Source organism: Macaca nemestrina, chromosome 7 (genome assembly GCF_043159975.1).
Source record: "Macaca nemestrina isolate mMacNem1 chromosome 7, mMacNem.hap1, whole genome shotgun sequence".
Classification (NCBI taxonomy): Eukaryota; Metazoa; Chordata; class Mammalia; order Primates; family Cercopithecidae; genus Macaca; species Macaca nemestrina.
The window spans coordinates 44,651,979-44,678,667 of NC_092131.1; the positions used below are offsets into that span (position 1 = coordinate 44,651,979).

The following is a 26,689-nucleotide window of genomic DNA, read 5'->3' on the forward strand; positions in this document are numbered from 1 at the left end:
AAAAATATTCTACATGACACAATGGGAAGTATGCATAGTAACATCCACTGCATATTGAAATATAATGGTTATCTTATGGAAAAGCATTTGTGTAATCGTTTTTGAGCTGTAACCTAAACTAGCCTTTTTTTCTTTTCTCCTCATGAAACATCATTTTTACTTGAAGGAATGACTAACAGACTATGATTATTCAGACTTGGGTATCTGACAGATATTTCTCTGAAACAAACAAGGAAACCATTTGACAATATTTGTTACCACTGACAAAATTAGAGTATTAATGCAGAATTTAGAATTAGAATTTTAGAAAACTTATATCTGTCTTGCATCTGTCACCTTGAGCTTGCAGCTTCCAAAAGCTTACAGACTTTTTAAAAATAAAATTGAGATAATAAAGAATGTGATATTTTTAGATACTGTATAATAAAATGTGTCAACATTTGAAAGAGCTGCATAACTCAGTGAACCAATATTTTCCAGTTGGCAAATGATGTTAGGAATCCATGCATGGATAAAGATCCATTCAAAGTGCAAGACAGATGATTGGGTTTTAGTGTAACAAAGTATGAAAAGTTCATTGATATCATTTCAGATTGTATGTTGCAACTAATCTTTAAGAAATGACAATTTGTTGAATTTAGTGTAGCATCAAAGAAGAATATCCACAATTATGTGGGAGAAAAAGAAACTAGTAAAATATGCTCCCTTTTTTAAACTACTGGATCTCCATCAGGCTAGATTTCTTTATATGCTTAAACCAAAATGACATATCGCAACAGATTGGATATAGAAGCAGATGAAAATCTGTCTTACATTAAGCCACATATTAAAGAGATTTATAAAAATATAAAACAATGACTTTCTTCTCAATTCTTTTGGAAAGTAAAGGTTTTTTTTTTCTTTTTTTTCAGGAACATAATTATGTTAACATATAATGCACCTTGTTTTTAAGTGAAACAGTAACATTTAAAAGCTTTTTTCACTTTTTATTTCTAATTTGATATATATATATCATATATATGATATGTATCTCATATAAACAAAAGCTTTGGGATCCTCGTTAATTTTTAAGTGTAAAGGAGTGAGACCAAAAAGTTAGCAAATGTTATTTTAGGAATAGTGATGATGATACATGTTAGTCATTGTGCAGAGGGCTTTATGTGTGTATTATCACATTTAAACTTAGAGACTATCCATCTGCATTATAACATTTAAGAGACAAAGTTTCAGAGAAATTAACTTGCTCAGGGCTACACACTTAGTAAGAGAAAGAGTTAGATGTTCAGGAATATATATATATATGCTATATATATATATTTTATATATATATTTTTATATATATAATATATATATATTTTAAAAAGTTCTTAAAAAGTTCTAGATTATATACATATATATTTTAAAGAAACAGAGTATTGTTCTTTTGCCCAGGCTTGACTCAAACTCCTGGGCTGAAGCAGTCCTCCCTCCTTAGCCTTCTGAGTAGCAGAGACTACAGGCGCAGGCAGTTGCACCAGTTAAAGGTTCTGGTTTTGATATACTGTTGCATACCTCATCAGGATCTAATGTAGCCTTTAACATAGACTTATTATGCAAAGAGAATAGGCAGTAATTCCCCACTGTTTATCAGTTATTTGAGGCTAACTTTTTGCAGATGGGTATATTGTGCCACACCATCTTATGGGATGAGTAGAAATTGCCATAAACTTTCTGAAAAGGAATTTGTCAGTGAGTATCAAAATTCTGAATGTTTGGATATCTTTTGATCTAGCAATTCCATGTTTAGAAACATTTCCTCATGACATAATTGAACAAGTACACGCTGACGTATGTTATGTGATGCACGTTGACGCAGAATGATGGAGAAATAATTCAGAAACTACTTAAATGTCTAAGCCTGGGAGATTGGTTAAGTTAATTATGAATAATGGAATTATTCATTATAAATTATAATGGACTACTTACAGCTACTAAGAATGATAGTTTAGATATTATTGATGTAAATTGTTCATAATACATTGTTTAAATGGTAAAAGTAGTCTGTAAAACTGTAAAAGTATATTTATATGGTATGTTAAATGAAGTATATACATAATATATTGTATAAATGGTACAAGCAGTTTGCAAAACTGTAAGAATATGTTTATAGTACATTAGTATGTTGTAGAAGGAGATACATACATTGAAATGTTAACAGTGGTTGTCTCTGAATGGTAAGATTATGGGAAATTTTTCTTTGGTTGTATTTTCTAATTTTAAGTTTTAAAAGTTGAAAGCATAACAGCAACTGTGAGCCACAAGACAGGCTGGCGTGGTTTGTTGATTGATTTTAAAATCAATTTTCTAAGCCCTGTCACTTTTAGTGTTACAGGCTTTTGGTGGTTTGTAGTACTATTCCCAGTGAATCATAATTTGAAATTAACCATAATCTGTTTGTTGCAGCTCGTATATGAATTTTTCATACGATTTTTGGAAAGCCAAGAATTCCAACCCAGCATTGCCAAAAAATATATAGATCAGAAATTTGTATTACAGGTAAGCAAATTATTGTGGATGTGTGTATTTGTTTTCTAGTTAACACTTTATCTCATTTTCTAGTCATGTCTGTTAAAAAAATTTTGCAATGACAGTTATGTCAACCACAAAAATATATATAAACAGAAGTTAATTTCCATTACTGCCTATTAAAAGTAATAGGTACATTTAAGTTTATTTGTGGTAGAAATCAATTACATTTCAAATAGACAGGAATGCTAATGCCTAAATCCCTATAGTTTTCTCTTAAAATTTAATTATAAAGGAATTTCATTTATATAACCTTGGTTTGTGTGAATCTTTATATAGCTTAAAATTTTATATTTGCATAAGGATTCTTAAAGAACTGTGGTGTAGATCTGTTAAAACTGAGTAGGCAAGCTCAGACTTCAAAGCATGAGTAACCTGTAATAAATAATCAAAGTCAGGGTACTGATGAGATTTCATTGCTAGAAAATAGCACAGCTTAACATTCTAAAATTTCCCTAAAGGGATTAACTCTCATTCCTCCATTTGGAACATCTCCAGGAACACTTTTTTTCCTGACTCCTCATTGTACATGTTATAACCGTGGATTTTCCTTTTTACCTGGGACTTGGATGCTTTCATGGCACTGAAGTTTTAGATAACACTTCCTTGCTCCTGTTGTTGATATATTCATCTCTAAAAATGGATGCTTGAACCAAACTGGTGTAGCTCTTTTCTGAGTGGCATATGGGGCATCTAATGTAGGAAAGAATAAATGTTTATCTCCTAGTAAGCCAGTAAGAAGAATTTCAAATTTAAAACATTAATTTGATCTAGCCTGGGCAACAGAGCAAGACCCTGTCTCTAAAAATAAAATAAAAAATAAAACATTAATTTGGCAGGAAATTGATCTCCTGTGCCTTACTGGGAGGGGGCTGATAACCTTTGTGATCTCATTTCCTTCCTTAATTAAATTAATACATTTGGAATTTAGGATATGTAGGTTGAACCATACCCAATTTTTTGACTGTTTTTAACACTCAAAACAGCAGTTTCATAGGGTTCAATCCAACAGGGGCAGGCAAACTTCCAGAGAGCTGAGGGGCGTGGAGGCCTCTCCACATCCTAAGTAAGGCTGAGTGGAATGAAACTCAAAGTTCAGGTGTCAGCTCAGAGCTGAAAGGCGCTTTGGTGCCTTGCCTATGGGGCTCATTAGTACCTGTACACCCTATTCCCCTAGGTACATGGGACTGATCCTTGATCTTTACTTCACATTTAGAGTACTTTGGTACCACACTGTTGAATCCTGGCTCACACTTTAACATGAGAGGCTTTGGAAAAGTGAAGTCTGAAATAGAAATGGAGAGGTAGATAAATAGATGGATATGTGGATCATGGGGTAAATAGGGAAATTGGTATGGATTGCTATGCCAGGGAAGCATAATTTATTTCAAAAAAATGTAAGTAATACATAGTAGATCTACATTTTGTATTGGAAAGCCTTGCATGTATATAGTGCTGTCTAATTGTCAGAACACCTTTGCCTGCATTATTTGATTTGTACAACAATCTTGTAAAGTAGACATGGCTAAATTTTTATGCCCTCCCTTCCCCCCTGCCCCATTTTATGGATGCATAAACTGAGGTCTAGAAAGAGTGTCAAGTTTGCTCAAGCACATTTCGTATTCTGGTTTTCTGTCCATCGTGCCATGATGCCTCCTTGTGATTCCCTCACTGTAACTTGGAGTGACTTCGAGGGAGAAGTAGCCCTCACATCTGAACACTAATGAAATAATAGGGTTCTCCTATTTTTTGTGAATTAATGTGCCTGAGAAGATCAGATAGTAATTCTGTATTAGAGCCTGTATTTAGTTGACATGGAATCAGTAAATCCTATGGTCGTACTATGAAGCCAGTGCTTTTCTCACACAAAAAACATTCAGGGCTCAGCCTAGTGTGCTGTCCATGGTAGACGGTACTGAAGATAATGAAACTTATAATACGAAAACATCAGAGAAACCCAGATTTGGAAAGGACGTTTTTTGGGTTATGTATTCTAGTTCTTTAGCAAATTAGTCTCCTTTGAGACCCTTTTTCAGTGAAGAAAAGCCATATACACAGGCAGCTTGTTCCATTTTTGTTAGGAAGTTCTTTTTTATGTTGAACCTGTCTATGCCTTGTACCCTTTGTCCTTATTCTCCTCAGAATAATATCTTAGTATATCTCTAGCCCAGACATAACCTTTCAGGTCTTAGAACACAGCTTTTGTGTTCACCCTTTGACTCTTTTTCTCTGCATCAGTGGTTGCAATTGAAATGCTCATAGCCTCACTCATAGTAAGTCTGAAAGCCGGGGGTCAGACAATAGGATGTAGACTGGTTCCTATTAAATGGGGCTTTGGCTACCCCTCTTCATTCAGTTATCCCCAGATTTTTCTCCTTGCCAACCCCCAAGATAAATAGAAATCCAGATTCTTCTGTTAAGTTTTCTGGTATTACTAAAATCCTGTGCAGAATGAACTAGCCCATTTGCCTTCTGGATCTAGCCTACCAGCTGTCAGTATGCACTTTCTCCGCCAGACCGAGTTCTTGGGTCTCATTGGTTAGTTTTGAAGTATCCTGGATGTGTCCATTTGTCCCCTAATATGACATCTATATCCCAACAGAATGCCCTGAGCCTGGTCAGCCCAGTGTGGCTTCAAGTTGGCCTTTTCATTCCCTTGTCATGACTCTAGGTTTCTTAAAGGAAAAGTCTCATGAGCATTTCTTGCTGTAGCATGACGTTGCCAACTTATGTTAAGCTTCTGGCTATAGCTGGCTTCTAGTTGAGCTTTCTGCATATTGCTGCATGTTTCTCTTCTTTTCTCGTTTTTAAACAAACAGGGTCTTGCTCTGTAGCCCAGGTTGGGCTCAAGTGATCCACCTCAGTCTTCCAAGTAGCTGAAACTACAGGTGTGCACTACCATGCCTGGCTTACTTATTGTTGGTTGTTACACAGTTTGCTTTTTTATCTAAAGTGTAGTACTTGGCGTATGTTCCTGTGGAATCATTTATCCCTTATTCATGTCTACCTTATTTACTGTGTCTTCCATCTTTATGACATCTGTGATCTAGATATGCTATTGGCCTCATCTAAGTCATTGATTAAAGTTGTTTAACTAGGATAAAACACTACCTGTTGGGTACAGTGTACACTATTGCGTATGGGTACACTAAAAGCCCGGACTTCACTGGCATGCATCTATTAGTCCATTTTGTGTTGCTGTAAAGAAATTCTTGTGGCTGGGTAATTTATGATGAAAAGAGGTTTATTTGGTTCATGGTTCTGCAGACTGTACAAGAAGCATGGCACTAGCATCTGCTTCTGGCGAGAGCCTCAGGAAGCTTATAATCATGGTGGAAGGCAAAGGGGGAGCATGTGTGTCATGTGTTGAGAGAGAAGCAAGACAGAGGGGGCAGAGGTGCCAGGCTGTTTTTTTTTTTCTTTCTTTCTTTTTTTTTAACAACTAGATCTCACAGTAACTAATAAAGTGAGAACTCACTCATTACTTCAAGGACAGCACCAAGCCATTCATGAGGGACCCACCTCCATGATCCAGATACCTCTCACTAGGCCCCGCCTCCAACATTGGGGATCACATTTCAACACGACATTTGGAGGGAACAAAACTCAAACTAGTATCAATGCAATATATCCATGTAACACAACTGCACTTGTCCTCCCAAAACTATAAAAATAAAAATAATTAAAAAAAAGAAAAAGTTGTTAAACTAGCCAGGGCTGAGATAGGAGCCTTTAGAAATTCCCTATATTATTTTAGAAATTCCCTATATTACACAACTTCATAATCAGTAATCTTTGAGTTTTATCCTTGATCCAGAAAGTTACTAGTACATTATCCTTCCTGCATTTCTTTTTTTTTTTTTTTGAGATGGAGTCTCGCTCTGTCGCCCAGGCTGGAGTGCAGTGGCGCGATCTCGGCTCACTGCAAGCTCCGCCTCCCGGGTTCACGCCATTCTCCTGCCTCAGCCTCCCGAGTAGCTGGGACTACAGGCGCCCACAACCGCGCCCGGCTAATTTTTTGTATTTTTAGTAGAGACGGGGTTTCACCGTGGTCTCGATCTCCTGACCTTGTGATCCGCCCGCCTCGGCCTCCCAAAGTGCTGGGATTACAGGCGTGAGCCACCGCGCCCGGCCCTTCCTGCATTTCTTAATTTTGATTGTAAGGAGAACATAGAGACTATTAGATGCTGTGGTAAAAGCCAGGACTCTGTGTTTACAGCATTACTCTCATCTATAGGCCTTGTAACTTTATCATAAAAAGGAATGCCATTCATCTGCCATGTGGTATTAGTGAACGTCTAGAGCTAGTGCTGTTTACTGATGATCCTGCCCTAAGTGCTTGCAAACCATGGGTTTGTTCATCTGTCCTAAAATTTTGCCAGAGACAGGAAATAAGTGTCAGTAGTGAAGTTCATTTATATACTTTACATTTTCAGCCCCTTCCTCATTTTTCCAATTGTTGCCTTCTTTACTTTCCATCTGCTGGATCTGTTATAAATTTGACCTTCACGCCAGGGCTCACCCCAGTTCCTGAATGAATCGTGAAAGTGGCAAGCAGGGGTTTTGGCAGAATCAGCACCACCACCGAGAGCTTGATTGAAATCATCTGACTAATCAGTGCATTAACTTCCATGTTGGGAATAAGCCCTGGGTGCCTGTTAGCTCCCATTTTCCGGAATACTCTGCTCATTCATGTTGGTAACCTGTAAGTTGGCCTCCTGTCCTTTTCCTGACCCTTTAGTCTGCTGATGACTTACCTTCGTTCCCAATGCCTTCTTAGAGGGGGCCTTAATTTCTTAACTGGTTCTCTTGAGATCCCTTCCTGGCCGGTTTGGTTCTGCTGGGGAGTGGGTGGGATCTTTGGGGCTTGAGGGATTGATGCTGATATTTTACCCCATTATCCCCCATCTCACTCACTCGTCCTCCTCTTTTCCACCATGACTTAACTGTCCTTGAATTGACAGGTCCTGCCAACCTCTGCACTCTGTAGTCGGGTCTTGTTCACACCCCTGCTTGTCCTTGCATTTTTCTGAACTCCACAGTCTCCCATGGTGCCACCTGGTCCTAGGGTGTTTCTCTTGGAAACCTACATCCTTTTCCTTTTGACAAATCAGGATAACGTTTACTCTGTTTCTTTTCTTTGGGCAGATTTCTATTTTCTGTGGGTTTTCAATGATCTCAAAAAAGATTCTTGGTAATCTCAGCTTAAAATTTCTTTCTTCAGTTAGACAGAATGTATTGTATCCATGAGATTTCAACTTATTTTCTGTAGCAGCTGAATATGTTCTTTGCAGTCAGTCTTCCGACTCATTCCTCTGTCAGTGAATACAAAAACAAAATACGAATTGAGCTGTTTTGCTATGACGTAGTGGAAAGTTAGGAAGCTTTGGACTTGAATATTGACTTCCCTATGTATTGTAAGTATGTTTTAGGAGCTGAGAATGTGAGCTATGGGGTCAGAAGAAACTGCATACAAACTCTGGCTTCTCTGTCTACTTGCAGTACGACTTTCAGCAAGTTTGTATACCCGTTGTGTAAGCCTGAGTTTCCTCATTCATGACATGGGATAACAGGATAAATAAGATACTGTTAAGTAAAATAGGAGACACCTCAAAATCGACAGTTGTCAAATCTGCTTAGTTCACTTGGCAGCGTGGATACAAAGACAGGATCCCTGCCTTTAGTCTTAAACAGGTGACTGAAAACCTTGGGCACTTGATCCTTAGTGTCTTTTTCTATAAAATTACATTAAGAGTCACCTGTCACAACAAGTCACAGCAAGTGGGCTTGTTATGAGATAAAATGAGATGACTTGTAAAAATGTCTATTGTTATCACCTATGGAGTATAGTAGTTGCTCATTAAATACTTATTCATCTTTTCACACCCCCCTCATATATTATCTGCCCACATTGATAGAATGTATTATTTTTCTTGATTCCAATAATTTTATTTTTTTTAATTTATTTTTTTGAGACAGAGTCTTGCTCTGTTGCCCAGGCTAGAGTGCAGAGGTGCGATTTCAGCTCACTTCAACCTCCACCTCCCAAGTTCAAGCAATTCTTGTGCCTCAGCCACCTGAGTAGTTGGGATTATAGACATGCACCACCATACCCAGTTAATTTTTGTTTGTTTGTTTGATTGTTTTTTTGAGACACAGTCTTGCTCTGTCACCCAGGCTGGAGTGCAGTGATGCAGTCTCAGCTCACTGCAACCTCCTCCTCCCGGGTTCAAGCAATTCTGCTGCCTCAGCCTCCCGAGTAGCTGGGATTACAGGCACTCACCACCACGACTGGCTAATTTTTTGTGTTTTTAGTAGAGATGGGGTTTCACTATGTTGGCCAGGCTGTTCTCAAACTCCTGACCTCATGATCCTCCCGTCTCAGCCTCCCAAAGTGCTGGGATTACAGACATGAGCCACCATGCCCAGCCCTAATTTTTGTATTTTTGGTAGAGACATGGTTTCACCATGTTGGCCAGGATGGTCTTGAACTCCTGTACTCAAGTGATCTGCCCACCTTGGCCTCCCAAAGTGCTGGCAATATAGGCATGAGTCACTGTGCCTGGCTTCCAATATTAATTTTAAAATCTTCATTTTTTGAAATAGAATTTTTAAAATGTATATGAAACTTAAAGAAGGCTTGAGTAAATGCAGAAATGTGGCATATTCCTAGATGGGAAGACTATCAGAAAGATGTTCATATAATCTCCAAATTATTTCTACATTAGTACAGTTCTAATTAAAATTACAATTTTTAGAAAACTTCAAATGTTTAGAGTTCATGAAATAAATTTTTGAAAAAGATGACTAATGATACTTATTAAATAATGTACTACAAAGGAAAAGGTAAATTAATTAAAATGGTATGGCGTCGGAACAGGAGAATGGAACGTAATAGCACCTTAGGTGGAGATGACCCTGCTGAGTGTGCCATAAAACTCATAAGAAGTTGTACCAAATAAATGAATGAATAGACATATGAATAGATGGCTATATACACACATACATTAAATTGGCATAATTGTCCTGAAGAGGAAACCGATAGTATTCTATCAGCTTAAATTTAGACCCAGCAAGTCCACGAGAAACGATCAGATATGTACAAAAGATGTATTTACAAAGGTATTGAATGCACCATTGTTAATAATTATTAGAAAATTAGAAAATAACTTTGAAGTTCCTTAGTAGGAGGTAATTGAACTGTGGACATTCATATAGTGAAATATTCATCAGTTTGTAAAAAGAATGTGATAGACCTACTCATGATCTATTTTTAAGTGAAACATGCATTGTTATAGAACAGCATAATGTTTGAGCCTGTATCTGTTATTTTAGGGAAAAATAATGTTAGTATTTTTGTTTTAGTTCTTTTGTGCTGTTTTAACAAAATGCCTCAGACTGGGTAATTTATAAAGAACAGAAGTTTATTTCTTACAGTTCTGGAGGCTGGGAAGTCCAAGATCAAGGTGCTGGCATCTAACGAGTGCCATCTTACTGTGTGTGCCCTCACGTGGTGGAAGGCAGAAGGGCGAGAGAGAGTGAACCCAGGTCCCAAATTCCCTTTTATAGTGGCATTAATTTATTTATGAGGGCAGAGCCCTTATGACCTTGACACCTACCAAAAGGCCTTACTTCCCAACACTGTTTCATTGGGGATTAAATTCCTATCACATGAATTTTAGGGGAAACATTCAGACTATAGCAATATGCATTAATGATTTTGAAAGGAGTTCTACCAAATTGTTGTTAATTGGCTGGAAGGGGGTGATTATGTGTGATGATCTTCGCTTCCTGTTTTTTAGATATCTCTGTTTTTTACATTTAAAAAATAATGAGCATATATGTTATAATCAATAAGAATAATAAAAAATTTCATCTGCAAGTACATTCTCATTTTATTGCCTTGCAATTCTTCATAAACCTCAGCTGATTTTGTGCATTAGTCTTCCTGAGACTATTTTTGTAGGATAGCCCATTGTTTTATGCCCAGTATTCATTGCTTCCTTCCCTTCAGCATTTATATCTGCGCTTTTTAAAATCTAAAGCGCAAAGGAAAGCTTCCTGTGTTGCCTCAAGTGCCTTTTTCATTACCTTGAATTTTTCTTCCTCAGGGAACGGTATAGATTGGTGGTTAAGTGTACAGACTGATTTGAATTTGGGCTCTGCCATTTTTTTGGGTTTGACCTTGGACAAGTGACATAACTACTCTGTGCCTCAGTTTCCTCATCTAGAAAGTAGATGCAAAATATCCGTAATATAATCGCATTGTAAGGTTGTTGTGGAGATTTAACAACTAAATACCTATACAAGCTCTCAGAAGTATTCCCAACATGTGGTTCGTATTCAGTAAACGTTATGCTAGTGCTGTCACTAATATTTTTATTAGGATTTTTGTTTTGAGAACTTTCTTAAGCTGTGTTTTCTTTAATAGCTTCAGTCCATGAAATCATATAGTGTTAGCCTGTCATGTCTTACCTAGCACATTATGAATTATTTGAAATCCAACTCTTATTCTAAAGATCACTGATATCCATTGGACTCTATGTACATGGTTCTTCACAGGCTGTTGGGTTCTCTTAAGATGTTACATGGGTCTCCTGTGCCTCTGGATTCTCTTCAGTTCCACACTTTGCCAACTGATTTCCTCCAATCAGTGTTGGACATAAATGTTTATTAGTCCAGGAATGTATAATTTATAATGTGTGAAAACCAGGGATAGCTCATTTAAATCTTTACAGAGGACAGACAAATGGTACATAATGAAGTAGTGTGGGTGTGACCAAAGGAGTGATGGAAACTGTGGTGATTTAGAGAGCTTAGATCCTGTTGCCAATCCACTCCCAGAACGGTTGGTCTCTAGGTAAGTGAGCCAAGTATTGCTGGATCTTTTGGTTTTTCTTTTTTTTTTTTTTTTTTTTGAGACGGAGTCTCGCTCTGTGGCCCAGGCTGGAGTGCAGTGGCCGGATCTCAGCTCACTGCAAGCTCCACCTCCCGGGTTCACGCCATTCTCCTGCCTCAGCCTCCCGAGTAGCTGGGACTACAGACGCCCGCCACCTCGCCTGGCTAATTTTTTTGTATTTTTTAGTAGAGACGGGGTTTCACCGTGTTAGCCAGGATGGTCTCGATCTCCTGACCTCATGATCCACCCGTCTCGGCCTCCCAAAGTGCTGGGATTACAGGCTTGAGCCACCGCGCCCGGCCCTCTTTTGATTTTTCAAGAGAATCTGGAAAGCCATATTTTGGTAGGGCCAGACAAAGCAGTCTGTTGTTTTTCTTTTCTTTTTTTTTTTTTTGAGATGAAGTCTAGCTCTGCCACCCAGGCTGGATTGCACTGGCTCGATCTCGGCTCACTGCAACCTCTACCTCCCGGATTGAAGTGATTCTTCTGTCTCAGTCGCCCGAGTAGCTGGGACTACAGGCGTGTGCCACCACGCCTGGCTAATTTTTTGTATTTTTAGTAGAGAGGGTTTCACCATGTTGGGCAGACTGGTCTCGAACTCCTGACCTCGTGATCCGCCCCCCTCGGCCTCCCAAAGTGCTGGGATTACAGGCATGAGCCACCACACCCGGCCAACAGTCTGTCGTTTTTCATTCAAGGGTATTGAATGTTTTTGTTTGAAGTGTTTTGTTGTTTTTTTATCCTAGAATAGTATGACTGGCTCACTTGAATTTCATTGTGATTTTTATTAAATCTAGATTTACATAACCTGTAGCATTTTTTGTGTACTCACTTAAGTGTTTGCACAAGAAAGCTGTTAGAGATTTATCAAAGATAGTTCATTGCATAGTGCACTTTTGTCTGTGGTAATGTTGATTTTAGACTTAATTAACTTGGTAAACTGCCTTCTAGAGCTATGAGTATGTAGACTTGCCTAGGCTTATGGAACAATTTTGTCTATTATCAATAAAGATAATTTTCATCTGTATTGGGATGATTGAGAAAATGGTTGCTATATGATCCCCCAACCCCTTGTTTAGACCCAAATGAATTGTCAAACCTTGTATTATTTCATTGGGTGGATTATTGTGGCAAGAGTTTAGCAACATATTTCTAAAGATTGCTTTCAACTACTCTGCAAATCTGAAACAGTCAGTGGTTGCTAAGAGACATACTATTCAAGTATCCCTGTAAACATATGTACTGCTGGAGATTGCTATTTAGTAATTTGTACTTCACATTTGCTGTTATATTTAGCTGAAAGGTGCTGTAATTATCATGTAAATTATGCAAATCATGCAAATCATTCAGCCTGTCCTTAAAAGTGACCTTTTGTTATTGTGTTTTTAAAAACTCAACACAAATTGGACATGAGATAAACCAACCTGTTAAAAAATTTTTAGTTCTAGACTGAAATAAATTCCACGAGGCCTTGAATCTCAGCTCCAATACAAATGAGTTTGTATTTTCCGACCGAGTTCCTTGAATGTGTCAAAATGTTTACATTTCCCTCCTACAGCCTGTAGCAAATAAGAGTTTAGAGCATTTATTTCTACCTGGAATTTTATGAGATAGCCGTTACCAATTACCAGTTAACAGCAGATCACCTCATCCTGTCCTGTCCAGTGTGTAACTCAAAAATCTTGTAAAAAGGGCTTTATTGCTCTGACTCCTGCATTCAGAGCCAGCTTCCTGGTTGTGTAATTTGTGCAGTTACACTGGGCCCTGTGCTTGGAAGGGCCCTGTGCTTGGTTTAGTGCTCTGCTCTTGCTGTCTTGAAACTCCTAATACTTTTTGAGCAAGGACCACTGTATGTTCATTTTGCCCCACAAATTATGTAGCTAGTCCCTGCCTGCTTCCCACTAAGTGCATCATTATTTAGCACAATAGCTCTTTCTTGAATTGCTGACCAAACTGGTTGTCTTAAAAACTTAACTCATAAGGTTGTCTTGAAATAGATAGAATGCTCAAGGGGAAAAAAGTGAACTTCTTTGGTTTGTGGAAAGAATGCCTGAAATTAAATGGAGGAAAATAAAAGCGTGTGACTTTGTGGAGTTATTCATATTTGTACGCCTTAAACTTTCGAAAGTTTTATATTGAATTTCCATAGGAGTCTTGGAGTCAGAATTGCCAGAAGCTGGTGATCGCAACCATTTGATCCCTTGTCCCCATTGTCCTTTCTCAGTGGTTGCCCCATAGGTTGCTTCATTTCATACAGTGCATCCCTTGAGTCGATCTGATTCATTGGAGTCAGACTACCTTTGGCTCTGCCTTCTTTGTTCTGGGCTGTTTTCTCTGTATTTGGCCAAGGTGAAAGTATGAGGAAGGTAGTTTTCAGATAGTAGGAGAAAGTTGCAAACAAAGCCAGCAATGTGGACATCTGATTTGAGTGCTCTGTGGCACTTTGGACGAAAACATTTAGAATACCAATTTTATCGGTTATCTACTTGAAGATTTCTGATGTTCTCTAAAATCTTACTTTACATGGAGTAGGGCAGGGTAATTATTTATTGTAGCAGAGAGGATCTGGGTTTTTTTTGCTCGAAATCTTTTGCTCTTAATGACTTTTAAAAATAGTTTTGATAATGCCTACTTTTAAATTTCAAATATGTTTATATGGTTTTTAATGAAAATGGCAAATCTCTTGCCTCATCTTTCTCCAAAGCAGAGTCCTGTTTCCTGGAGGTAACCACATTTAAGTCTTCCAGTTGTTTCTATATATTTATTTCCATCTTTCTAAACAGCATGCTTATACTGCTATTTCTTAACTTGTCATTTTAGATTTTATTTATGTCTGTCGACTTCCTACTGTAAGCCATTATGTATCTCCCACTATAACTCCCTCTCTACATCCAATGTTATATCACAAAATTTGAATGAATCAGATGATAGAATGAGTACTATTGTATACATGTTGTTCATTACAAGGCACATAATTACATTTCTTTTCTTGTAGAGCTTTTTTTTTAATTTTAGCCCTGGAAAATAGTTGCCTTATTTTTTACTTGCTTTCCTGTGTATTCATCACTAGTATTAAGGTATACTAGTGTATACCTTAATTCTCTGAGAGTACCATACAGCCCTTCTCAGTATGACCCACATATCAAGTAGTCTATCAGTTCCTTTTTTTTTTTTTCCCTTGGAGACCTTATTCCTGGAGCCCTGGTCATCCTGCTCTTATTGGCAGTGGTTGCTTGCTCTGGGCCACCCACACAGTCATCCCAGGACTTCCCTTTGCTGCCCTTCTACACTGTGTCCTTACTTGTTTAACTTCTTATTTGGTGGAACATACCTTCTAGATTCTTCCTAAAAAAGCATGAATGGGATGTAAATGTTCTGAGATCACTTGTCTGAAAATGTCTTTATTCTGCCTACTTTTTTTTTTTTTTTTTTTTTTGGAGACAGACTCTTGCTTTGTTGCCCGGGCTGGAGTGTAGTGGCACGATCTTGGCTCACTGCAACTTCCAGCTGCTGGGATTACAGGCGCATGCCATCACGCCAGGCTAATTTTTGTATTTTTAGTAGAGATGGGGTTTCACCACGTTAGCCTAGGCTGATCTCAAATTTCTGACCTCAAGTGATCAGCCCGCCTTTGTCTTCCAAAGTGCTGGGATTATAGGTGTGAGCCACTGTGCCCAGCCTGCCTACCTACTTGATTGACGTTTTGGCTAGGTGTAAATTTGGAACTTTCCCAGATGTTTTAAGGAATTGATCCATTGTTTTCCAGCCTCTAGTGTTGGTATTAAAAAGCCCTGCACCAACTGAATGCCTTATCCTTTATAATGACGTGTCTTCTTTGTAACTTCTTTGAGATATTCTCTTTGTCCCCATGTCCAGAAAGTGATGTGCTTTGGTGTGGGTCTTTGTTCATTTATTGTGCAGAACACTTAATGGGCCATATCTGTATTGACATTCATGACTTTTTTTTTTTTCCCTGGAAATTGAATTGAATTATTCCCCAGATAATTTCCTTCTGTTCATTTTCTATTTTTCTATCTCCATGTCTTTCTAGATTGCTATTATGTATTGGATCTCCTGGTTTTTAAAATCTTCTTCTATATATTATCTCTGTTTTTTGGTTGTATGTTCAGGGGTAGATTTGCTCATTTTAATGTTCTATTGCTTCTGCTAAAATTTTTGTTATATGTTGAACTTCTGAAAGCTTTTAAAAAATGTCCTGAATATTTACCTGAATAACAGCACTCTGTTTTATTTCAAGAATCCAGCATATTTGTTTATCTTTGAGGATGTTATAGTTTCCTTTTTGCAATTTTTTTGGTACTCCTAGCATTGTGCTTGTTTCCTCTGAGTTCCTTATAATTGTTTGCTGTGGTCTTTTATGTTAAAATATCTGGTGATCTTTGACTTCATAGCCATAATTACATGTTAGTCTACCGAAAAGTTGCTTAGAACTTGTGTATGTTACAGTGTGCACATGTGTGTTTATATTTGCATGGTGACACATGGCAACTGGTGACTTTGAATGGGATAACTGGTCAAGGACCTTGCCATTTCATTAGGAAACCCTCAGCTGTTAGCATATCTGTAGGTCTTTCCTCTTGAGGCTGTCAGTTTCTTCCAAAAGGAAGATCTTTCTGATCTTCTGACTTACATAGCACTGGGAGCCTGGTCAGGGAAGAAAGCTGGCAAATATGTCCCTTTTAGGTATGCAGAGTTTTATTTCATCCCATTATTTCCAACAAGTGATTTACTTAACGTGTATGATGTCTCCAAGACTAGATACTTACTCATTCTCTCCAGACTTACATTGTAAATCATCAGTACACTACATGGGATCTGGGGGGTCTTCTACAGACTTTCAACCAGTCCTCCTGTTTTTAGCTATTTCTCACACCCTTACCATCAAATATATCTGGTGCTTTTAGTTTCTAAGCCTTTTAAGGGTTCTGTGGAGTGAACTGGCCTGCTTCTTGTTGGCTTCCTTCCCTGCTTGCAGAATGGAAAAACACTTAGCAGACTGGAGAAAGAGGAAACCTAAGATAGTTACCTCTTGTCATCCACTTCCATCTTTGAGAAGTCTACAAATAAGTCCAAATTTTCTCTCCAGTCCTCTCTATGCCAAGGCTTTCTTCTATTCTTATTCTTTCACTGTCATTTTAGGGAGGATTCAGGAGGAGAGAGGTTCAATTCCCCTGCCTAGCTAGAAGACCCTTACAGCCCTTCTTCATTTCACTCTTCTCATTTCATTGTAGATTTATGAGTTCAAAGAAAGGTTATTTGGCTAAATCACTATGTAGTTTATCCCTATTTGTGAGCTTCAAGAAGGCTGGTTTCTGTAAACTTGGAGTTAGTGTGTTGACAAGTCTGTCTTTCCTCTGTAATCACCTTGGAAATGCTCCAGCTTCTTAACTTCTTTTCTTTGACTACAAGCTGCCTGTTATATTATGGATGGCACAGTCCACTTAGGCATTTACAGGTGTGGGCGTATATTTCTTTTTTTGTGTGGAAGTGATTGGGACTATAGATATGACTAAGCACACTCATATTATTTTGTTTTGGAAATCAGAGCTCATCCTACTCCCCCTTTTTTTGGCCTGTGCACTATTATATTTCTGTCTCATGCATCATAAAATCATCAAAAGCATGTTCTACAGAGAAGCAGAAAAATAGTTTAATACTGTAGTTCATCTTTCTCATAGAACATGATACATTTAATATTTGTGGCTTTGTAAATATCTAAAGTTAGGCACCCGGCAATGCATTTTGTTTGAGAGCCTAATGAAAACATCAGTTAAACATTTCTTGCTTAATTATTATGTATTCATTAAACTCAAGATTAAGAGTATGCAAGGAAAGTTGATTCAAGTTTTGCTAATATTACACACCCTCAAACCTCCTCTTATGTTGGTTATAAGTTATTCATTAAAGCCTTTTGAAACACTTAAAAGTAGAAACCAAATTTAAAAAATAAAACTTACAAGATTAATTATTTCTATTAGCCTTGGAATGGGATTGGGTCGATGGGTGGACTGGATGGGTGGATTAGAGAGCTTATGTCATTTGGAACTTTATTATAGATAAAGAGATATTGGGTCTATATGGGGCCTTTTTTTTTTTTTTTTTTTTTTTTTTTTTTTTTTTTTTTTGCTAGCTGGAGCTACATGCCTTTCTTTCCTAGATAGAATGTTTTCCTGTGGAAATGAGTTAACTTGCCCATTGCCTCCCCTGATGGGCTCCACAATTGTTCTACAATGTGTATGTCCAGCAATGAGGACCATCGCTGGCACATAGAAAGAACTCAGTACGTATGTAGTTATTGTATTGCTGAATGGGCAGAGAGCGGTAGTTCACAACATCTTCTGTTTGGATAGGCTGCTAGTAAAAGCATGTACTATTGAACCTGTGAGGACCACTCTTATCCCACTTCTAACTCCTCATTTCTTCATGGGTCGGCCTGGATGTCTCTTCCTTTAGAAGCCTTCCCTGATCACTCCACTTCTTCCAAATACAGTAGATGTGTCTGCTGTGTATTTATACAACATCCTGAACTACTTAACATGCTGTTTATTTAATTGTTTGTATTCCCCATTAGAATAGGCTCTGAGAAAGCAAAGACTGTATCTGTCTTGCTTATCATTGTATCCCTGACAGCTTGCCCACTGGCTGGCCCTTAATAAGCACACCATAAATGTTTACTTGAAATACTCATTTTTAAAATGAATGAATGAATGAATGATAGATGGATGGTGGATGGCATTGTGTAGCTAAAAATTGTGTCTTGTCTGTCTACCTATTTTTGAAGACCATCCTTTAGTTTGTGTTTCCTGCCATGTTTGAGGGGCCTTTTTTTTTGTCCATAACTCTGTCTTTTATTTAAAGTAAAACACCAAACAAAAGCACATTCGATTATTGACCATGAAGTTTTAATTCTGCTGTCAGTCTCAACCTCATGTCTTAATCACCTGAGGTCAAACTTACATATGTCTTGATAGTCTTTTTGATGACGATGGTAGTCTGCTTTAATTTGTGTGCTATGTGCTCTTGAAATGTTTTGCTATAAAGACACTAGAACTGAATTTTGCTTTATTTCCATGATGATGAATGTAAAAAAAAAAACAACTCAGTAACATTCAAACCGATTTCCAAGTTTGTTCTTCAGCCAGAGGAACTTGCACACTGACTTTTTGTAAAGGTAGCAGATTTATTGTGTTGTAATTCATACACCATAAAATTCGCCATTTTCAAGTTTCCAATTTAGTGGTTTTTAGTATATTTACAGAGTCATGCAACCATCACCACAGTATCATTGCGGGATGTTTTCATCATCCCCCGAAGAAATTCAGACCCATGGGAGGCTGAAGCAGGAGAATCTCTTGAACCTGGGAGGTGGAGGTTGCGGTGAGCTGAGATAGCACCATTGCACTCCAGCCTAGTGACAGAGCAACACTCTGTCTCAAAAAAAAATCCAGACCTATTAGTAGCCACTCCCCATTCTGCTTTCTGCCACTGTGGATTTGCCTATTCTGGTTATTTCACATACATGGAACCATACATTGTATGGCCTTCTGTGTCTGGTTTCTTTTACTTAGCATGATGTTTGAAAGATTCATTCATGTTGTAACATGTATCAGTACTTTGTTCCTTTTTATGGCTGAATAATATTCCCTGGCATCACATTTTGTTTATTAGCTGACAGATATTTGGGTTGTTTCACTTTTTAGCTATTATGAATTTTGCTCCCATGAACATTTGTGTACACGTTTTTGTGTGGACATGTGTTTTCGGTTCTGTTGGATATATACATGAAAGTGGAATTGCTTAGTCATATGGTAACTCTGTGGGAGATTGAGGAACTGCCAAACTGTTTTCCAAAATAGCTGCACCATTTTACATTCTTACCAACAATGATGAGGGTTCCAGTTTCTCCATATCCTCGCCAACACTTTTTATTATCCCTCTTTTTCATTATAGCCTTCCATTGAGTATCTCCTTGTTGGGTTTTCTTTTTTTTTGTTTCCGAGGTGGAGTCTTGCTCTGTCGCCTAGGCTGGAGTACAGCGGTGCGATCTCGGCTCACTGCAAACTCTACCTCAGGTTCAAGCAATTCTTCTGCCTCAGCCTCCTGAGTAGCTGGGAATACAGGCGTGTGCCAGCACGCCTGGCTAATTTTTGTGTTTTTAGTGGAGATGGGATTTCAGCGTGTTGGCCAGGCTGATCTCAAACCATCACCTCGTGATCTACCCCCTCAGCTCCCAAAGTGCTGGGATTACAGGTGTGAGCCAGGGTTTGCTTTTCTGTAATGATCAATAAAATAGAGCACTTTTCATGTGTTTATTGACCAAAATTTGTATACTTCCTTTGCGATTTAGCTGTTAAATAAAATCCTTTGTCCATTTTTAAACTGGGTTTTCTTCTTATTGTTGAGCTTTTAAAATTATTTTTTCTTGTTTTTTGTTGTTGTTGTTGTTTTTGAGACAGAGTTTCTCTCTCTGCTGCTCAGACTGAAGTGCAGTGGCACGATCACGGCTCAGTGCAGTCTTGATCTCCTGAGGCTCAGGTGATATCCTCCCACTTGAGCCTCCCAAATACCTGGAACTACAGGCATGTGCCACCAAGCCTGGCTAATTTTTGAATTTCTTTGTAGAGACAGGATTTTGCCATGTTGCCAAGACCGGTCTCAAACTGCTGGGCACAAGCGATCCACCCGCCTCTGCCTTCCAAAGTGCTGAGATTGTAGGCGTGAGCCACCATGCCTGACCTAAAAGTTCTTTATATATTGTGGATACTAGTCCCTTATCAGATATATGGTTTATAAATACAGTTGACCTTGAACAGTGCAGATATTAGGGGCAGTGAACCCCTGAGCAGTTGAAAAGTATATGTATAACTTGACTTTCCAGAAACTTAACTACAAATAGCCTGCTGTTGACAGGAAGCCTTACTGATAACATAAACAGTTGAATAACACATATTTTGTATGCTATCTGTATTATATACTGTGTTCTTACAATAAAGCAAGCTAGAGAAAAGAAAATGTTAAGAAAATTATCAAGAAAAGAAAACACATTTTCTGTTCATTAATGGGAGGTAGGTCATCATAAAGATCTTCATCCTTGTGGTCTTCACGTTGCGTAGGCTGAGGAGGTTGGGAGGAAGAGGAAGGGTTGGTCTTGCTGTCTCAGGGTAGCAAGAGTGGAAGAAAAAAAAAATTTTTTTTAAAAATTGAGACCGAGTCTTGCTCTCTCTCCCAGGCTGGAGTTCAGTGGTGCAGTCTCGGCTCACTGCAACATCTGCCTCCCAAGTTCAAGCAGTTCTCCTGCCTCAGCCTCCTGAGTTGCTAGGATTACAGGCACCCATCACGATACCCAGCTAATTTTTGTACTTTTAGTAGAGATGGGATTTCACCATGTTGGCCAGGCTGGTCTCAAACTCCTGACCTCAAGTGAACAACCTGCCTCAGCCTCCCAAAGTGCTGGGATTACAGGGGTGAACCACCACGCCCAGCCAAGAGTGGAAGAAAATTTGCATGCAAGTGAACTTGCACAGGGTCAGCTGTATCTTCTCCCAGTGTGTGCATTCTCTTTTCACTTTGTTGATGGTGTCCTTTGAAGCATGAATGGTTTCAATTTGGGGGAAGTCTAATTTATTTGTTTGTTGCTTATGGTTTGGGTCATATCTAAGAAATACCACCTAATCTAGGGTTATGAAGATTTATTCTTTTTTTTTTTATAATTTAGCTCTTAATTTTAGGTTGATTTCATTTTGAGTTAATCTGAATGTATGTTGTGAGGTAGAAGTTCAACTTACTCTTTTGCATGTGGATATGCTGTTGTTCCAGCACCATTTGTTGAAAATGCTATTCTTTCCCCATTGAAATGACTTGGCATTCTTGTTGAAAATCAGTTGACCATAAATGTGAGGGCTTATTTTGGGGCTCTCAATTCTATTCCATTAATCTGTATGTCTGTCTTTATGCCAGTACCACACTGTCTTGATTACTTTATTTGGACTAAGTTTTGAAATAGAGAAGTGTGAATCTTTCAAGTTTTGTTTCCCTCAAGAGTATTTTGGCTCTTCTGGCTCTCTTGCATTTCCATATTAATTTTAGTATCAGCTTGTCAATGATACAAAAACAAAGCAGCTGGAATTTTTGATAGAGAATGAGTTGAATCTGTTGTGCCCACTGGCATTTGGCTGAAACTTTAGCTTGTTACCTCTTTTGGACTAGTTGCGTGGACTTCATTTTGAGCACATAGATGTGATGTTATCAGGATTTGGTTATTAACTTTAGATTACAAATGTTTGGGAACTTAAACATGTTATCCATGGCTGGGCATGACCAATATGGCGAAACCTCATCTCTACTAAAAATACAAAAAGTTAGCTGGGTGTGGTGGCAGGTGCCTGTAGTCTCAGCTACTCGGGAGGCTGAGACAGGAGAATTGCTTGCTTGAACCCAGGAGGTAGAGGTTGCAGTGAGCTGTGATCGTGCCACCACTCCAGCCTGGGCAACAGAGCAAGACTCTGTCTCAAAAAAAAAAAAAAAGAAAAACAAAACTTTTTCACATATAACATAAGTACGGAAATAATCAACGTTCACTTCGATGACTGTTTACAGAGTGAGCACACCTACGTAACAAGAGTCTGGATCTAAAAAGGACCGTTGCCAATATCATTGAGACTTTTCGATGCTTGCTTTGATTCAGAATTTTTTCATTTTCCTGGATGTTCTAGTAGAGCTGAAGGCTTATCCTTTTTTTTTTTTTTTTTTTTTTTTTTTAAAGACTGAGTCTCGCTCTGTCACCCAGACTGGAGTGCAATGGTGCGATCTCGGCTCACTGCAACCTCTGCCTCCTGGGTTCAAGTGATTCTTCTGCCTCAGCCTTCTGAGTAGCTGTGATTACAGGAGCCCACCACCACATGTGGCTAATTTTTGTATTTTTACTAGAGACAGGTTTTTACCACGTTGTCCAGGGTGGTCTTAAACTCCTGACCTCAGGTGATCCACCTGCCTCGGCCTCCCCAGGTGCTGGGATAACAGGCGTGAGTCACCACGCCCAGTCAGCTTATTTTAACTGTGTATTTGGAATATCAGTAGGTAGCATAGTGAAGTGGTTGAGATCATGGACTTTTGGCCTCAACTGCTGGGATTCAAATTCTAGCTTTACCACCTATTAGCTGTGAGACTGTGGGCACATTTCTTTTTTTTTTTTTTTTGAGACGGAGTCTTGCTCTGTCGCCCGGGCTGGAGTGCAGTGGCCGAATCTCAGCTCACTGCAAGCTCCGCCTCCCAGGTTTACGCCATTCTCCTGCCTTGGCCTCCCGAGTAGCTGGGACTACAGGCGCCCCACCTCGCCTGGCTAGTTTTTTGTATTTTTTGGTAGAGACGGGGTTTCACCGTGTTAGCCAGGATGGTCTCGATCTCCTGACCTCGTGATCCGCCCGTCTCGGCCTCCCAAAGTGCTGGGATTACAGGCTTGAGCCACCGCGCCCGGCCTTGGGCACGTTTCTTAACCCTTATGTGCCCCAGTTTCCTCTTTTGTAAAAGGGGGACAAAACTACCTCATCGGGAGGATTAATATGTAGATTGCGTGGAAAATTGCCTAATGATCACAGTAAGTGCCATATGTGTATTAGCTATTATTCATATTATTACTTTTATTGTTGTTATTTTGTATTTGTATTTCTTTAGTGGAATATAAGCTCCTTGTCTGACTTGTTTATCATGATATGCCCAAAAACTAGCACTGTGCCTGGCACATAATAGATATTCAACACATTTTTGAGGAAAGAAGGAGGGGATTTTAAATAATAGAATTCCTAAATCCTTTTCTGAAACTGCCTTTGACAGCTGTAATGTCTCATTTACAACAGCTTCTGGAGCTATTTGACAGCGAAGACCCTCGGGAACGGGACTACTTAAAAACAGTCTTACACAGAATTTATGGCAAGTTTCTTGGTCTTAGAGCATTTATCCGAAAACAGATTAACAATATTTTTCTAAGGTAAGTGGAGGGTAATGGGGGAATAAAGAGAAGCAAAGTTGGTGTTTTTATGGAAGTATTAAGTAAATCTCAAATATCTGAAAACAGTATACTGACTTCTCTTTTTCCCTTTCTGCCTGCCTTCCTTCATTCTCCTGTCCTCTCTCCTTCCTCTCCCTCTACCCGCTTCCCCCTTCTCTCTTCCCCCATCTTCTCCTCCCACCCTCTTCCTCCTCTATTCTTCTTCCTCTCCCCCTCCTCCCCTCCCTCTCCTTCTTCTCTACCCCTCCTCTCCCTCTACTTTCCCCCTCCTCTTCCCTCTCTCCTGCTTTCCTCCTCCCCCTTCTCCTCCTCCTCCTCTCCTCCTTTCTTCTCCTCCTCCTCTTTTCTCCCCTCTCCTCCTCCTGTCTTACTCTCTCTCCTTCTCTCCTCCACCATCTCCTCCTCTCCTGGCCCCTCCCCCTTCTCCTCTGCTTTTCCTTCCTCTCCTCCTCTCTTCCCCCACCTCTCCCCCCACTTCTCCCTCCCCCATCTTCCCCCCTCTTCGTCTCTTCCCCCCTTCCTCTCTTCACCCCTCTCCTCTTCTCCTCCCCCCTTCCCTTCTTTTCTTCCCTCTCCCCCTTCTCCTCTTCTCCTCCCTCTCCTCCTCTCTTCCCCCTCCTCCTCCCTCTCCTTCTCTTTTCCCCTCCTCTTCTCCCCCTCTCTTCCCATCTTGTCTTCCCTCTCCTCTCTTCCCCTGTCTCTCCCCCATCCCTTGTCTCCCCTCTCTCCTCCTCTTTTCCCTCCTCTCCTCCTCCTCTCTTCCTCCTCCTCCTTCTTCTCCCCCTCTTCCCCCTTCTCTTCCCTTTCCTCCTCTCTTCCCCGCTCTCCTCGTCCTCCCCCTTCTCGTCCTCCCCCTTCTCGTCCTCCCCCTTCTCGTCCTCCCCTCCTCCTCCTCTTTTTCTCCCTCCCTTCTCCTCCTCCTCTCCTCCTTTCTCCTCCTGTTTCTTCTCTTCTCTCAGGTTTGTTTATGAAACAGAACACTTCAATGGTGTAGCTGAACTGCTGGAAATATTAGGAAGGTGAGCACGGTTTTTCTAATTGCTAATTTCAGGTGAATGTTATTTTAAAAATTAGGTTCAGGTGGCACCAGGAGATGCTTACCTAGTTCTCTTGCTGTATGTACATTGGGTCTCTGTCATTTGTGCCTGTTAGCATATTTTCCAACTGACTGTACAAGACACAATTTCATTTCCCTTCTTCCACAATTGTGCATTGCCAGTTCCACTGGAATGACTGAAAGAGCTAACAGTTCATTCATTACTAGAAAGATGATACATCTAATTATGGTCGGGCCAGTTACTCCAAAACATCTTATTCTCATTAGTTTTTAGGCTATCTGGTCCTTTGCCTTATCTGTTGAAAGCAGGTTGATAATAATTGGAAAGATTGCCATTTTCAAAGGAGTTGTGTATCCGGGTATAGTCCTTGAACAGCTGCTGCTTCGAGTAGTGGAATGAATTGGAAAGAGCTGTGGTCTAAGTTTCTACACACAAGGAAGAATATAATGTAGCTGGACAACGTGATTACTTAATCTTTTCTCCTAACATGAAGAGAAAAAGAAGGTGAAGTCACACAGCTTTCTCTCAGTGACTTTCCTAGGCTGGGCAGCGGTTTCAGGAATGAGAAGGAATGATACCTGGAAATGGAAAAGGTCATATTTAAGGTGGAAGCAAGCAAGGCGGGCCATTATTTGGAGAAGGAAAAGGGAGGGAAAATAAAGGGTTTTGATAAAGAACTTTTGGAAACCATCTGACTAATTTTAGGAGCACAGGAGCCTTTGTTGGGTGATCAGAAGCAAATTTTCTTCTCTTAAATTTCCTTCCAACTTATTGTATGCCTTGAAGTCATTGAGAAATCCTGGCTGGGTGTGGGGGCTCACGCCTATTATCCCAGCACTTTGGGAGGCCGAGGCGGGCAGATCACTTGCTGCGGTTAAGAATTCTAGACCAGTCTGGACAACATGGTGAAACCCCGTCTCTACTAAAAATACAAAAAAATTAGCCAGGCATGGTGGTGGGTGCCTGTCACCCCAGCTACTCGGGAGGCTGAGCATGGGAATGGCTTGAATCCCAGAGGTGAAGGTTGCAGTGAGCTGAGATTGGGCCACTGCACTCCAGCCTGGGCAATAGAGCAAGACTCTATCTAAAAAAAGAAGAAAAGAAAAGAAATTCTGAATGCCACTGGGGTGGGTATTATGTTGTTTTGTACAAACAAACTGATTAAGTTTAACTAATATCACAAGAACAGTTTGTCTCAGTTTAACTTGTTGTGGTAACATTGCTAATTTGTGTCTCTTTTTTCTCCCTAGTATTATCAATGGCTTTGCTTTACCTCTTAAGGCAGAACACAAACAGTTTCTGGTGAAAGTATTGATCCCCTTACACACTGTCAGGAGCTTATCACTCTTCCATGCACAGGTAGGAGGATTTTGTACAACTACTTTTAGAAGCCAAATAAAAATTTTGCTAACTCATTGTTTTTTTGATATTGATATAGCCTTTTTTTTTTTTTTTGAGATGGAGTCTCGCTCTGTTGCCCAGGCTGGAGTGCAGTGGCACAGTCTTAGCTCACTGCAGCCTCCGCCTCCCTGGTTCAAGCGATTCTTCTGCCTCAGCCTCCCGAGTAGCTGTGACTACAGGCGCGCACCCCCACGCCTAGCTAATTTTTGTACTTTTAGTAGAGACGGGGTTTCACCATGTTGGCCAGGATGATCTGCATCTTCTGACCTCGTGATCCGCCCACCCTGGCCTCCCAAAGTGCTGGGATTACAGGTGTGAGCCACCGTGCCGGGCCTATAGCCTTCATTCCTAAAGGAAAGAGACTTATTAAAGTTTAAAATACTCCATGAGGGAAATAAAAATGTATGCGTTTTTTTCTATGCACAGTAGAATCATGGAAATATTTTTAAAGTGGGAGGAGCCCTTGTTTGGTCATTTTATTTTACAGAGAACTTAGATGACTTGCCCAAGTGCACACAATAACATACTGAACATATTACATATAATAAAATGCACAGGAGCCTAGCAGATGTAGATCTTTGGACTATGTAATCATGTTTTAATGTTCTTGAATATTTTGTTCCATCCTATTTGCATTAGTCTATCAGTTGCCCTTTTTGCCTCCTGTTCTAGGTCACTCACCATGTCTTTATCACTTTCTACACATAAACACTCTCACAAGTAAACAAATCAATCAGTATT

At 39.5% G+C, this 26,689-nt stretch overlaps 1 protein-coding gene across 7 annotated transcripts in view; it reads left to right on the forward strand.

Moving 5' to 3' along the window:
* The window catches only part of LOC105473681 (protein phosphatase 2 regulatory subunit B'epsilon), a 175,189-nt gene that overhangs the window by 126,286 nt on the left and 22,214 nt on the right, over positions 1-26,689 (forward strand). For all 7 annotated transcript variants that reach the window (XM_011727596.3, XM_011727598.3, XM_011727597.3 and 4 more), the window contains 4 exons: positions 2,443-2,535; positions 23,338-23,468; positions 24,449-24,508; positions 25,798-25,906. In XM_011727596.3, the coding sequence (XP_011725898.1) occupies positions 2,443-2,535; positions 23,338-23,468; positions 24,449-24,508; positions 25,798-25,906 (393 nt within the window). The remainder of the gene's footprint in view (positions 1-2,442; positions 2,536-23,337; positions 23,469-24,448; positions 24,509-25,797; positions 25,907-26,689) is intronic.